Here is a 15476-nt window from a genome sequence, read left to right as displayed (position 1 = left end):
CCAGCTTTTCATGTTATTTATGCAGAGTCTCACCAAGCTCAAAGACACTGGTTGGGGGTGGAGGGAGCCACAGGGAAAGCTGTAGAAGGCAAGAAGGCTCCAGAATGCCCCAGGAGTTCTTTTTCTTCATAAAGAACATCAGCGTGCTTGACTGAGCTGTTGGAGACTGTGAGGCATTTAGGAAAAAAATAGCCCACTCACATCATTCCTTGTAAGTCTTAAGTTCATTTTTATTTTATGTGGAGTAAAAAAAATTTAAAAAGTGGTATTTATTAATGCATTTTAATGAGACATTTCTTAGAAATATGCACTTCTATACTAGAAAGCTCTTTCCCTAAACTAAGTTAGCCTTTTGCTTGTCACAATTCTGCATTAAACTTCTATGTTAGTTCCAAAGGCTTTTAAACTCAATGCAAACATTCTACGGGATTGTTCTTAGATGCCTTTAAAAAAGGGGAAGATCTAATTGTATCTCAGCCTTCACTTTCCAACTTTACCATGACCCAATACTAGAGACTAGGGCACTTCAAAGCATTGCAAAAAATCTAGCGATACTTCCTTTCTTAGACAAGTAATTCTCAGTTAACCACCAATGGAACTGCGGCCATTCTTAATCCTGGAGGAGCTTCCTCATGCCTAGTGTTTCTGGGCCCTGTCTGTGAGCAGCCAGGTGTGAGCTCTTTTGGAAGCAGCATATTGCCTCCATCTCTCCCGTTTCCTCAGAGTAAAAGATAAAGATGACAATCACACACCTGGGTTAAAAAGCATTCCAGAACCACTTCTCCATAGGCACACACAAAGAAATTAAGGCTGAAGTTCGCCTACCCAAAATGAAAAGTAGGCTTTACAGTGAAAAGTATTTGTTGATTGCTAAATTACTGTCATTTTCTGGAAGTAGAGAGCAACTCTTGAGTGAAATCTGCAACACAGATACCATGTATATAAGACACTGCTATACAGAAGAGTTAAGGCTTACAGTGCAAATAAGCCGTCAGCTTTGGGTACTAAAAGTAAACAGGTCTAATATTATTAACATCAATCAGGAAGAGAATAAATGTGAAACAGCAGTCTGTATAAAAAGACCACGTGTCATTTACTCTTTGGGCAGCTCTGTACAGTTGGCAGGAGAGGCTTATGTGCCACCTGGTGGCACAACCCAGGTGGGAATTTTGTAAAGATACAATAAAATATTTTAAGTAGTCCAAGTAGGTGTATTAAGGCACCAAAAGTAATAGGGCACCCCAACACCCAAAAATAAAAATATGAAAAATAAATCTGAACTCTGAGTAGAGTATGAAACACCAGTCTTAGAAGTAGCTCTGGAGCGGCTCCCCTAGCACAGTTTCCAGCTGTTGAATAGTCTTTTGGCACTGATGTTCTACTTCTTCACATTCATCTAAAAAAAAATCAAAATTGAAATCAAGTCAGTTCACCTGCCTCATTTCTCATTAGTTTAATTCTTAATGTCTGGCATTCTCTGGCAATCATTCAAACACAGATGAGGCACATTAACAAAGCAGGAAGCGCCGCAGACCACCTCCCTCTACACTGTTCCTTCCACCTTCATTTCATTCTCAGAGACTTGCACTGGAAGCTGAATAAGAACCCCAAAAACTCAAACTTCCTAGGGGTACCACCCCTTTAGTAGCTCACACTTCCCCCCTCCAGGAGCTAACAAACAAAGGAGAATGCACTTTTTTGGCCTAGCTAAGCGATGAATCAGTGAAGCACTGATCTACTTGCTCCACCGCCCCTCCCATGTTCTTTCCTGGGCCTAAGACTATGTTCCAGAACTGTCATAGCTCCCCATGTCACACTCACTAGCTTGTTATCTTTGTCAAATCATTGAAACCTTTTAAGCCTCTAGTTTCTTCCTTTGTAAAACAGAGACAAAATGTTGTGATTTTTAAGTGAAATAATCCATGTAAAGCACCTATCATGGAGTAGTGAATGAATGTTGGTTGTTACTAGAAGTGGACATCCTACTGCACCCTTAATGCCACTAGGTATTTCCATACAATAACCTCCCATCTGGGGACCAAAACTTCAACCATATAAATGTATGAAGTTAATTAAAAACACTATTGTAATCTGCTTGCATGATCACAAAACACCACAAAAGTAAAGATAGTGAAGATTACACTGCAAACAGACTCAAATGATCACGAGGTGGTCACGTCTCAACTCACTCCCTCCACCCAACTCAAAACAGGAGCTCCAGCCTGCCTGTTTTTGAGAGTGGAGCCGCCTGTAGGAGGATGGGAGCAACTGCTAGTCACGTTATATCTAAATCTGCATTATCACTGGGCACATTTTCACAGAAGTTTTCTGACTTATTCCTTAATTGTTTAATAGTTTGGGAATTACCTTCCATCAACTCTGCTAAGAAGGGAATGGACTCTGGCAGCAAGACGATGTAATTCTCCTTTAGTTTTTCAGCCAGTGCTAACACAGTAATCAAAGCAGCAAATCGAACCTGAAAGGGATAAAGGAGTAAAGAATGAGAAAGCAGTGTTAGTATATTTATTATTTTAAGAGCTGTACTGACTTGAGATAAGCTCTAAGTTTTTAAACTAAACGTTAGTTCACATGCGTTTATTCCCTTCATTATGTTCATTCACCTTTCATCTTAGGATACCAGTTTATTTAAATCAGTGTTTTCCAAACTGTGTCCCACCACTGCAAATCTTTGATGTGAAATGTCTTTTTATAACCTCTTCCTTTAGAATAAAATAAAATAAAACAAAATAAAATGCCACAGGCAAACTCAAGCGTGTCACCAAATTTTACTTCAGTGGAGCTCACCAGCCTGCCAAGCTGGCAATGAAGTACCTCCAGCCACCTCTGGCAGGTTTCCCTACCCACAGCCCCTGACTGGTCACCGCTATAGTTGTATGAGGGGCCAGGACACTCGCTTGGGGTAAGCTCCCATCTCAGCACTGATTAAAACACATTCTATGTCACAATATCCTAGTTTTGGGCATTAAAGAAGTCAGTGTTTCTCACATGCCTTGTCTGTGATAAGGACAGCAAGCAATAGCTGGGTATTGTTAGCTTTTGAAACAAAAGCCCGACTGGTCTTCTTTCTAATTTTGGATATTTTCATTAAAGACTGTCTGGATAGTACCAAGTGAATGATTCAAAAACCATTTGTAACTACCTAGATTCAATCAGGATTTCCTTGATTTGTGCAATCAAAGTAAAATATTACAATAAATTTGACGCTGCTACTTGTATAAAAACCTATGGTTTACAATGTGGGGGTTCATCAAAATAGTCTCATTGTTAGCATATCCTAATAAAGAATTTGAACTAATAAATCCTACTAATGAAATTCTGCCTTGGTCTGTTATATCCAGTAAGGTTCTAACATAATCATTAGTTTGAGAAATGGCAAATCATTGCTAAAAGAGTTTGAAATTTGTGACACCTGGGTGTGGAATTTTGACTTCCACTCAACCTACCCATGTTTCATTTCTGCTGCTACCACTAATTCAACAAGATCACAGGCCCCGTATTTACAAACAAGAGAATATACTGCTCTAACTCAAAAGACTATTATTATTCTGTGGACAAATTCAATGCATTTATCTCTGGAGCACAATGACATTTCAATGGCACTTTTAAAACAAGGAATTACTTCGAATTGTTACTTGAAGTATTTAGAAGGTATTTTAGTACTTGTATCCAAGCACCACTGGGGTGGGAACAGGGCACTGCCATTCTTTACAAATAGCCTCTAAGTAAAATCCAAAATTTTCTCAGGCTCAGACTTCTGCCTGATACAAAAGACTGGACCTCTAGTGCTGGACGACAAATAGCAATGTTCTTCCCTGCCAGTTTACCAGGGGCCTACATCCATGACCACCTGCAGGCTGTTTAGGCTATGCAATGAAAACGTGCAGTTTCCATACTTGTGACCCAGTTTCTAACCTTAGGCGAGGAGTCTCTCATCTTTAGCAGAATCTGGTAGTTCAGTGGTTTCCAAAGAGAGTCATCCGCCATGGCCACTGAAAACTGTGCGATGCAAGGGATCAGGTGCTTTGTCACCCGTTCCTGGAATTTCTCGTCTCCTCCAAGCCTGTTTTCCAGCTATGAAGAATAAGACAAAGACTTTGAACAACAGGTCTCATTTTTCTTTTCTTCTGTTTGAAAAAATACCCAACATATAAGTATTTTACTATCTTTCATGGCATTAGCAGGTTCAAAAACCAGGCATTATTCTAATACTTTCTAGGGCCAATTTATTGCCTTCTGGAACTCAAACGGAATCTCATGCCCTTTACCATCGCCCCTTTTTCTCCAGCAGAACATCTTGGAGGGATTCTTTCCTCCAGAGGGCAGCCATGCTCTGAGGCAATGAGGCCCAGTTAAAACAAATTAATAAGTTAACCATGACACCTTATACCATGTCTTTCTTTTCAGCAGTTAAAGAACAAAACAAAACAAAAAAACAACTACTCAAGACCAGGCGCGGTGGCTCACGCCTGTAATCCCAGCACTTTGGGAGGCTGAGGTGGGCGGATCACTTGAGGTCAGGAGCTCGAGACCAGCCTGGCCGACACGGCAAAACCCCATCCCTACTAAAAATACAAAAAATGGCTACGTGTGGAGGTAGGCTGTAATCCCAGCTATTTGGGAGGCTGAGGCACAAGAACTGCTTGAACTGGGAGGTGGAGGTTGCAGTGAGCGGAGATCGTGCCACGGTACTCCAGCCTGGGCAACAGAGCAAGGCCCTGTCTCAAAAAAAAAACAAAACAAAAAAACTCAAATTCCACAATGAAGTTGTATCTTTGAAAAAACAATTTTCAAATAAAAAATTTCATTTAAAAGAGCAAAAAATAAAAAAACCTTACAAAGAAAAAAGCCTAGCAAGCTGTCATTTTGAGCAGATATAAAACCTGCCAAGATCGAACAGTGATGGCTTCCTCAGTAATAAAAGATGATTCTGTTTGGTTACCTGATCCACCAGAGGCATCATCAAGGCTTCTGCTCTCTCTTTACTTATAAAATGCTGGGTATCAAAAAGGAAGATTTTGTATAAACAGTTCAAAACAAACTGCAACAGCAAGCAGCACTTTTCAGGGTCTTTTTCAGAGTCAAAAAATGCTTCATCTGTAGATGTGGGAAGAGCAAAATGAAAAACACTGAATTGATTTAATCTCCAATGTCTACACTGAAATCACTATTACAATAACTATAATCATAAGAGTCTAAATAATCTAGAAATCCTAATTGGGATGAAGGTAGAACACAAAATGGGTGGCCTCTGGAAAAATGATTTCTTCTTTTAGAGTTAAGATTCTAACACTCAGTTTGGCAAGTTAAATTCCTTCCAAAGTCAAGTGGGTCATGTATTAGCAGTAGAGAATCATCTTGATTTTTAGGTTTTAAAGTCACTCCCAGTAACTGACAGTAATGCCCATTTGCTTTATTCTTTCTCCCGAGTGAGTCGACTTACAACATTATTTCATCATGCTAAAATAACACTTCACTGTCCGACAACAATGAAGTAAAAAATTCACCCTCCTTGCTTAGAACGTAAGAACCTTTAAAATCTTGTCTCTGAGCACTAGGTTGTATCTTACTGGTATCTTGTATAAGGTACACAGAGCAAAAAGTGACAACTGAACTGAAGCAACTACCCACCTGTTTTGGAGATGTTCACCTGGTTCAAGGTGTCAGCAAAAGGCTTCACCAAGTGGCCGGCAAACAGAGTAAAAAGCCCTTTCAGCTTTTCAGCAATGCAATCTGCCAAGTTGTAAAATGTCAGCAGCCTGTCCTTTGGGGCATCTTCAGTTTTAGCCCAATCAAACAGCTAAAAGGGTAAGATAGGAATGTTAGTTTCTTCGACATCTTGTCACTGAAATCTGAGCACAAAAGAGAGCAAGAGGAAGAAAGCCTCACCTTGAAGAACAGGGGTCTGAATGTGACCTCGGAAAGTTTCACAACCATGGCTACTAGACAGTCGATGATACAATTTTCTGTTTTTCCAATTTCCTCCAGATCGTCCTGAAAACAGAAGAGTCCATCTATTAGAGTACTGCTATCTAACTGTAAGTTATTTTGGCAAGTACAACTGTTACGCAGCTAGATAATTCTCGGACTCTTAAATAGGGAGATAACAACTTTAGGATTTGGAGGACTGAACCTAAGCTCACCTCAGAGTGCTGTGCTCGGAAGTCCAGGGCCTCCAGGAAAAATGTGGTTAGCTGAGACTGATGGGAGGTGAGCTCTTCCTTCTTCATCACCCCAATATGCTCTTGCAAGATGCTCATAAATGGACCCATGTGATTCTACCAATAACACAGTAAAGAGATGTGCCATTTTCAAATTACTCCTAGAGTTCAGCAATGTGTGTTTTAAAAAATTAAATAACCATATTCTTCTTTAAGTGAAAGTTTACACATTTCAGTACCACCTCTCCCTTCTCCAAAGTCTTAATACTCAGTATGAATCTAACCTTCCAGCTCTTCTCAATCTGCTTGTAAGTTTTTTTGATGGCGGGCAACAGGACTCGGGGTGCAAGTGTGGTAGCCAGTGTCTTTTTAAGAGATGTGAGGCGGATATTGGCCTGTGAGGCGGAACCCATTTTGCTAGTGATTTTCTCCAAATGAATCACCTGCAGGAATATTAAAAAAACAGTGATCAGGGCCACTGCAGATCCTCACTGACAAACACACACTTACAGAAAGGCTTCATGATGATGTGCTAGTGTTTGGGAAATGCTTAGCAGCTTTTAACTACACACAGAATCCCTTCTGAAGTCAAGCCTAAATATCAGTGGATAAAACTGGGCAGATACCTCTTGCCCAACTTGCAATCAGGGACGAAGACCAATGGCAGATGCAGAAGCACCCAGAGAGATGATTTTCTTGGAGGGGAGGAATGCAAGGGAACACAGCAAGAGTCAAGCTCTTCCTTGCTAAAAAACCGAGAAAGCTCCTCGGAGCACAGGCTTCTTTCTGTGAGAAGGCTGCTTTGAAGCCCTGGCTGTGGCATATGTGAACCAGTTTAATCATCTGCCCATTGTAACGAAGGCTCCTAATCTTTTAAATGGCAAATGATCAACACAATGAAACAGCCAGGGCGCAACATTCTTGAACATTTTCAATCAGAAACACCACTGGCACCTAGCGTGTTGACAGGAAATTGCCGACCAGAAATACAAAAATTCTGCCTTGCAAGATGCCTTAGGATTAAACCTCTCACGTTAGAAACAGGGCACACTAATTTCCACAAGTAATAAAAGGCAGCTCTACCAGCCCAACTCCAAAAGTCTCACAGAATAAAAAAAAATCCAGAATACATTCTGCACAATTAAAGAAGTGAAGCACCTCACTAAAAAGTGACCCCATATTGATTTCAAGATTAAGTGGCAAGGATGACGGAAGAGGAAAAGTACACATTTAATAAAAGCGAGCACATTTTTTCAGAAATAAGACTCCTTTCGGGCGAACACAAGCTAATACTTAAAAAACAAAACCACTGAATTCGTTACCTTTGACTTTCCCCAGTCACCCCACGTAGCATGTCATGGTCACCATGGCTCACCTGGGAGAGAATACCTTCCAGGTAGGGGCTGATGAAGTGCGGGAGAGTCTCTACCACCTTCTGCAGGGCAGCCAAGGCACTGAGCAGATAGACCTCGCTGGAGACCAGGTCACTGGTGTTCTTCATTGTTGTCAGCAACGATGGCATCAGGCTAGAAACAGAGTAAGAGCTAAACCAGAGGAACTTCAAGCAGAAATGGAGACTAGGGAATGAAGGGCATTAGGAAAAAAAAACCAAGAAACTATGTTTATTACATCACTATATGCCTCATAGCCTAAAAAGTGCCGTCTACACATTTCATGTGACTAAGCACAAGAAATCTCCCGGTGCCAACAGTGCGGACACAACAGTAATTTAAAAAATAATGTCTTTCATTAATTGAACACTTACTATGTGTCAGGCACTATACAAAACTCCTTGCAAGCGCTGCCCTACAGAAATCCTTTGAGGTAGACACTCTCTCTCTTTTACAAGCAGCAAAGCTCTAACAGGTTAAGGAACCTACTGGCTGCGTGGGAAGGAACAACCACAGCCAGGAGCTTCGAACTTCCGTATTTGGCAGCAGACAGCAGCTTTGGCCTTGTCCACCTGGATGGGCCCCTCTACCAAGGACCTTCACGCACTGCTTTTTGACTGTACTAGACAAAAGGAAGAATGGGGGACAATTAACATCACAAAGCAGTGCATCTGAAGATAAAAAGGAAGGCTGTGCCTTTCCATTCAAATATTATTTTTTTTAAGAGACAGGGTCTCGCTCTGTTGCCCAGGCTACAGTGCAGTGGTGCAATCATAGCTCACTGCAGCCTCGAACTCCTGATCTCAAACAATCCCCCTGCCCCGGCCTCCCAAAGTGCTGGGATCACAGCCGTAAGCCACCACACCCTGCAGGATCAATTCTTTAACAAATCCAATTTTATGCAACTTCTGCTCAGAGGAAAAAGAAAAAAGACCCCAAGGTGTTATTTTTCAATGTGTTCCAGACAGTAACAGCTCCTGTTCCAAGTCTCCAGCCACATACCTGGGAAGCTGAGGGATGGCCAGTGCTTCCAGGGTGGAGGCCACCTCTGCTATGCATAGCAGTGCACTTCCCAAGACATTCTTCTCCTCCTTTCTCTCTGGAGCAATAAGTGTCACGGCAGTGCTCAGCACTGGGACAAAGGGATCTGGATTTTCTGCACCAAAATTCTTGCATAAAAGCTTTAAGGCATACAACGCCGTCTGTCTGTTGATGGCGTGTTCTTCTTCCCCTTCCTTTTTCTTACGCTGTACAATGGCCAAAAGGTCTGGAACCAGTTTCAGGAAACGGTTAACCTGAAGGGGACAGCCACAATCCCCCAATCATTAAAGCTGCAAAAAATGCTTGTCTATTTTCCCATTGTCATGGCTTGAGATTGTCTAAATGGAAATCAGACTAGGGGGTCCTAAGCCATAGTCACGCTAAGCAAAATGCATGTTCTAACTAGCTTTTCACTTACACAAAGAACCTACTGATTTGGAGTAAAAGGGACTTAGAATTATGCTAAGGCTAAGGCCACGTAAGCTCCATAGTAAGTAAGAATTCCACTAGGCTGAAATTCCATTTGAAGCACTCTTATAACACAAATAACTCCCGTTAGAATTAACATCACATTGTAAAACATGTCATGGTATTACATTCAGATAACAATAATATACTTCAATTTTAAACTGTAACACTGGAGAAATTGAAGGGAGTCAAATGCAGCTCTTTGATAAAGTGAAGTCTAGAAAATAGGTATGTCCCGGGTCTTCACTCACTACTGTCTTCTTCCAGGATATATTCTGCTGTAGCTTGTTATTCAAAAGGTCCAGTGCTTTCCGGCGAACAGATGGCAGGGGATTGCCCACCAGCCCTCTGATGACAGGAATGAATGTCTCTGTGGGCAGCAGGGCATTGACCTAAAGAGAAGTTTTATATTTAACATGAAAAGAAAAAAAACATGAAAAGAAAAAGATGAACTTCAATTAAGACAGACTGACGTCCATTGCACACCACCAGGTACAAGGCACCTTCCCACACATTTTCTTATTAATTCTTAGAATAACCTTTCAGGTAGGCAGTGCTAACCACACACTTTCAAACAAAACAAAAACTCGACATTAGGGGGAAATGTCAACGCCATGAAGCTAAATCATTTAGCTAGATTTGAACAGCAATCCTAATTTCAAGGCCAGTGATATGCAGGTAACATACTTAATATTTAATTTTATTGCACTTGAATAAAGTAGTACATTATATATTACATGGCTGAGTTATTAAAATATATGACGAACATGTTCTCATAACTGGTAGGGAAAGAATTTTTCCAGACAAATTTATTTCTAGTCATCAAGATATTATTTTCTAAGAAAAATCTGAGCTTCATTATATTCATAAATGGAACGGCTAAGTTTATTTTTAAAAGCTTTAAATAATTTTACAATAATATAAACAGCAACGAAACAGTAATTCTGGGGAGAAATGAAAACCCACCTTGTCTAAGAGGTCGTAAGCTTTACTAAGGAGTGCGCGCCAGAACTTCGCGGTGAGTTTGTCTGCGTTCTTTTCCACGGACTGTGCGACAGCGTTGATATAGCCGAGAACGGTCTCCAGCAACCTGGAACACGGAGCGTCGCTCAGCAAACAGTGGCTGAAGGCACTCAAAGAACTCACTCATGTCTATCTCATGCTAAATGTTTTAAGGAGAAATTAAATAATTCTGTACTAAATTATTTCAAAAACTACTTGGAAAGAAAGGAAGCGAGGGATTACTGTCATAGAGAGAGATCACCTAGAAGTAAACAGGCACTTCTGTGCAAAAGTGTCGTCCTTGCTCAGACTCTGTGAATAGGCAACAGATGCTGAAGGCGTTTCAAGAGCTCACGCATATCTATCTCATGCTCAGTGGGCCTGACTGTGCTGTCCAAGTGGGGTGTTCAGGGAGTTATGGCCCTAGGTTAATGGCAGATGTGTGTGTGTGCGCATGTGTGCACACACACATGCAAGCACACAACACACAGGCACACACACAATACACCATTTAAAGAGAAATATTAATACAAATGAACATATAACCCACATCTTCCACATTGCTAGGAGACATAAAAAGACTACAAACTTCAAATAACCTGTAATTAGAAAAACACACACAAAATTCCAACACAACCACCACTGGAGCTCGCCCTACTGCTGCCAGCCTGAGTGGGGAGCTAGAGGGGAGAGTGGGGACATAGGCTGCCACTGCACAGCAGAGGAGGGGAGAAGAGGGCTCAGACAAAATCAGCTCTGGAAAAGGAAAGTCCTACACGTAACTCTGAAAGTTGGCCCACAGGACTGGAGCTCAGCAGCTTACAATCCTGGCTACAGGGCAGGCACTTTGCGGTGGATGGGGCAGGATGGTGGCCCTGGGAATGCCAAGCATCCAGGGGGTACACAGCAAGGCCAGGAGGCACTCCCTGAGGACATGGGAGTGAAAGGAAAATTCCTGCACCCAAATATATAATGGCAGCATATGGATTATAATCCATAGAAGAAAGAATTCATGAGCCCATAGAAATCAGGGCCAGATTAAAAGATCCTAAAAAGATATGGCAACTAAATACAATACGCAAACTTGAAATGGGTCGTGAGGCAGAAACAAACGTGGTGTAAAGGACACCCTGGGATCGCTAGGGAGACTGGGATATAAACTGTAGATTCGATCACTGTGTTGTATCAATGTTAAATTATCTGAATTTGATCAATGTAATGTGGTTTTATAAGAACCTCTCTTATTCTTAGAGACATAATGTATATGACTTACTTTCAAATGGCTCAGAGAAAAAACCCTACGTAGGGAGAATGCTGAAGCAAATGTGGCAGAAAAGTATTACCAAGCGGTGAACCTGGCTGTAGACTACATGAGTTTTCTGTACTATTTTTCCAGTTTTTCTGTAAGTTTGAGTCCTTTCCAAATAAAAAGTAAAAAAAGAAAAGTAAACACACCTCTCTTCAAGGCCTTTTAAAATCTCAGGACCACCACTCTCAACCACCTAATTTTTAAAGAAGATGTCATTAGAACAGTATGAAGGTCAATAATAAAAGTCATTTCAGTCAGCTCAGTGAAACTACACGTCATTCACTCAGACTTCCCACAGCACCGTCTTCTGACATTATTGCAATTTAAGCAGGTTCATATCATCCCCATTATAATAATTTGTTTTAATTACATTCTACTGGCAGTTATCTGAAAACTACTACAAAGGTTCAGAAAAATACAGCAATCAACACTCAATGACCCACTACCTAACTCTACGACATGCTGATCTGCTGAGCTCATATATCATTTGTTAAGAAGTTAAACATTACAGATTCAGCTGTAGTCCCCCAAGTACTGCTCCTTGGTCCTATTCTCCCACTACCCCAAGCCCCACAAAGACAACCATCATTCCAAATCTGCTACCTTTTCAAACAGTACATATCATGGAAAAACGTGTTTTCCTAAAAATATGTATTTGAGATCTATGCATGGTGACAACGTTCTAGTGCATTCATTTTAACTGCATATGATCTTCCTCTCTAAATACAACTCATCCATCCATTTGCCTCTGTTGCTAGATGTTTAGTTTATGTCCATTCTCCTCCCATTTACTAATAATGCTACAGAAGAACATCTTTATTTCCTTTGAGCATCTTGGCAAGTTTTGATAGCATATATGCCTAAGAAAGGGAACGACTAGATCACAGGAATGACTAGAGCCTTCAACCTCATGGGATCCTGCCAACTGCTTTCTAAAGTGGTTGGAACAACCTGAATTGTCTGCCACTACGTACCCACTCCCTGCTATTAACAACCTTTTTAAAAACAGTTTTGCCAATTTGATGGGTATCACACTTAATCACATTTCCTGTTTACTGGAGAGGCTAAATGATGTGTATATTTTAATTGGCCATTCGTGATTCCTCTTCAGTGAATTAATATTCTTTGTCAGTTGTTCTAATGGAAATTGATGCTTTTTAATTTATAAAGAGCAATAATCTTCTCTTAGGCTGTGACTTTCTTTTCACCTTGTTTACGGTGCCTTTCTATTCAATCAAATTTTAAAGAAATTCTTTTCTATCCTCTGGTCACAATAATGTTCTCCTTGATTTACTTCTATACATTTGAACTGTTGTTTTTTCCAGTAAAGCTTTACTCTGCCTACTGTTGTCTTTTGTATAAGGCGTGACATCAGACTTTTCCCCAAGTGGAAAGCAAATCATGGCAGGGCCAGTACTTGGACCGTTCTCTTCCCCCATTGCTTTGTAAAAGTATCTGCTGCACTTCTTACCTGCACCTGGGTGTGCTTCCGGGCTTACTGTTCAGTGGCATGATCCCTCTGACTAACCCTGCAACACTGTCCTTTGCCCCTTACAGTTTGGTATCGATGTATCAATATGATTTCTTAAAATGATATAATTGAAAAAGTACATTAAGTTTCTAGACTAATCTGGGCAGATCTGGCATCTTTAAAGAGCCAGGCTTCCGATGCGTGAGCACGGGGTCTCTCCATTTCTTCCAAGTTTTCATCCGTGTCCCTTAATATCTTGGACATTCCCCCATAATATTCGTGCACATATTTTTGTCAGGTTTATTGTCGGTGCTTTATAAGTCTTTTTTTTTATTTTTAAGTTTATGTTTTTATTATACAGGAAATCTTTTTTTGACTGTTTTCTAATTTGAGGAATAATAACATTATGTAACAGTGTGTGAGACTAATGAGTTCAGCCAGCTTGCTTGATACAGATCACAACCTACACTGATCTCTAGACAGTGTCTATGCTGCTCTCTCTCAAGCAAGCTCACTGAACTCAATTATTAGTTCTAATCGCTGATTCTCGTTTCCGGATTCTTACACTTCATCTCTTTTCCTGAATAGAAACAATGACAGAGGGCATTCTTTCCCTGACTTCAGCGGGCACACCATTAATATTTCGTCATCAGGCATGATATAAATCACAAGCTTCTGATTGTCACCTTTATGAGGCCAAGTAATTCCCATCTATCCTGTACTGCTGAGAGGATATTTTTTCTTAAAGTGTGAATGAGTATTGAATCTGCTGCATTATTTCTCTGTAAAAAATACAACGGTCATGTGGTTTCCCCTCTTCATCTGTTAATGCATTATGGTACTTAATGTACTTTATAGTACTCTAACGTCAAACCATTTTGTATTCCTGGTCATGATATTCCTTTATTCCTTTTCTCTCATCGTTCAAACAAGTTTAATACACAAACAGAAACGTACACAAATCATGCATGCAGAACTCACTATATCCAGGTAAGAAAGGCTGGGCATGGTGGCTCATGCCTGTTATCCCAGTATTTTGGGAGCTCGAGGTGGGAGGATCGCTTGAGGCCAGCAGTTTGACATCAGCCTGGGCAATATAGCGAGACCCCATCTCTAAAAATTAAAGTTTTAAAATTAGCCAGACGTAGGTGGCACACGCCTGTAGTCCCACTACTTGGGAAACTGAGGCAAGAGGACTGTTTGAGCCCAAGAGTTCCAGGTTGCAGTGAGCCAGGATCACTCCATTGCACTTTAGCCTGGTACACACAGTGAGACCTGTCTCAGAAAACAAAATAAAATGTAGGCAATTTACTCTCCTGGTAGACACTTGGGTTGTTACCAGTTTTGGGCTACCATGAAGAATGTTATTAATATTATAAACATTCTTGAAGACTTTTTTGGTGTACATGTTCATACACTTCTGGTGGGTACACAACACTTGAGAATTAAACCACAGAGTCATAGAGTTTACATTATGTTCAATCTCAGTGGATCATGACAGTTTTCCATGGTGAAATGTACTTTCTTCCCCTGTTATCTTTAAAGGCATGCCTCACATTTTCATGAGCCACTTACCAAACTACTTTCACTAGTTTAAAACATAGTTCCCTTAGAAACAGCAAAATCACTTTACTATAAACATTTGAAGAACACATTACCTTTTTCAGAAAATTATCGGACGACAGGAGCTGAGACATGAAGGACACTGACAAAAACTTAAAATGCCGCAGCTGCTTGCTGGTGTGCGTCTCCACGTTAAAAATCTGTAGCGTTTCTTCTTGTGATTCACTCTTATTAGACACTGCTTTGGGAATGGTTTCTGAAACAGCAACAAAGTAAGTGACCTCACTCATTTTCACCTGAATCCTTGGTACAGATACATTAATAGATATGACCTTTGAAATACAGGATGGTTAACGGCATAACATTTTCACAGAGAAATTTGTCATTCTATTACCTCCAGTTTCTCCTTTTCTAAATTAGTGAAAAATGTGAGTGTATTTATTTGCCAAGAAAGTACCCAACAGCCCTGAGAAGTGGGTGTTTAAGGCAAAAAACAAAAGAAAACAGGGAAACAGGACAATCAACAGAAGGAGTCTCTGAACTTCCGACTGCAGATGTAAATTTTTTTATTCAATGCATCTAATGTAAACAGGGTTGGCAGTGCAGTGTCTGGAGTGGCGCCCGTGGTGGTCCCCTTAAAAACCACTATCCTAGAGAATGACTTACTGCGAAGACACTTCCTTACCCACATCACCACATACAGCTCTCCAGGGACCTCTCTAGTCTGTCCCTGCCAAACCTGAGCTGACTACAGGATGGGACAAGTTACTGCCTGGCCAAAAAGGGATGACAGGGCTAATGGCTGGCCATGCAGAAAATTATCTCTGCGACGCTCTTAGTACCTTCTTTCTAACGTGCCTTGTTGTTCTGCTTCGAAGGGTAGAGAACTAAGAACTTTCAACACGTCAACCCTTTCTTAATGAAAAAAAAAAAAAAAAAAAAATTTTTTTTTTTAGGGATGGGGTCTTACTATGTTGCTCAGGCTGGTCTTGAACTCCTGGACTCAAGTGATCCTTCCATCTCACTCTTCTGAGTAGCTGAGACCACAGGCC

General features: G+C 40.8%; 1 protein-coding gene across 4 annotated transcripts in view; it reads right to left on the bottom strand.

Annotated features, from left to right (window-relative positions):
- Positions 1-266: 266 nt before the first annotated feature.
- HEATR1 (HEAT repeat containing 1) overlaps positions 267-15476 on the bottom strand; it is a 57290-nt gene continuing 42080 nt past the window's right edge. For 3 of the 4 annotated variants that reach the window (XM_032242268.1, XM_032242270.1, XM_032242269.1), the window contains exons 32-44: positions 14520-14680; positions 11537-11583; positions 10046-10169; positions 9331-9471; positions 8573-8865; positions 7555-7705; positions 6464-6622; positions 6162-6296; positions 5908-6012; positions 5650-5818; positions 4961-5115; positions 3934-4092; positions 267-2476 (exon numbers count right to left, since the gene is read on the bottom strand). In XM_032242268.1, the coding sequence (XP_032098159.1) occupies positions 2276-2476; positions 3934-4092; positions 4961-5115; positions 5650-5818; positions 5908-6012; positions 6162-6296; positions 6464-6622; positions 7555-7705; positions 8573-8865; positions 9331-9471; positions 10046-10169; positions 11537-11583; positions 14520-14680 (2000 nt within the window). In that variant the 3' untranslated portion in view covers positions 267-2275. The remainder of the gene's footprint in view (positions 2477-3933; positions 4093-4960; positions 5116-5649; positions 5819-5907; positions 6013-6161; positions 6297-6463; positions 6623-7554; positions 7706-8572; positions 8866-9330; positions 9472-10045; positions 10170-11536; positions 11584-14519; positions 14681-15476) is intronic. The other variant, XM_032242271.1, reaches the window with a different exon arrangement.

Source organism: Sapajus apella, unplaced genomic scaffold (assembly GCF_009761245.1).
Source record: "Sapajus apella isolate SASKATOON/1434 unplaced genomic scaffold, GSC_monkey_1.0 scaffold49, whole genome shotgun sequence".
NCBI classification, from domain to species: Eukaryota; Metazoa; Chordata; class Mammalia; order Primates; family Cebidae; genus Sapajus; species Sapajus apella.
This window is presented reverse-complemented; position numbering and strand designations above follow the sequence as displayed.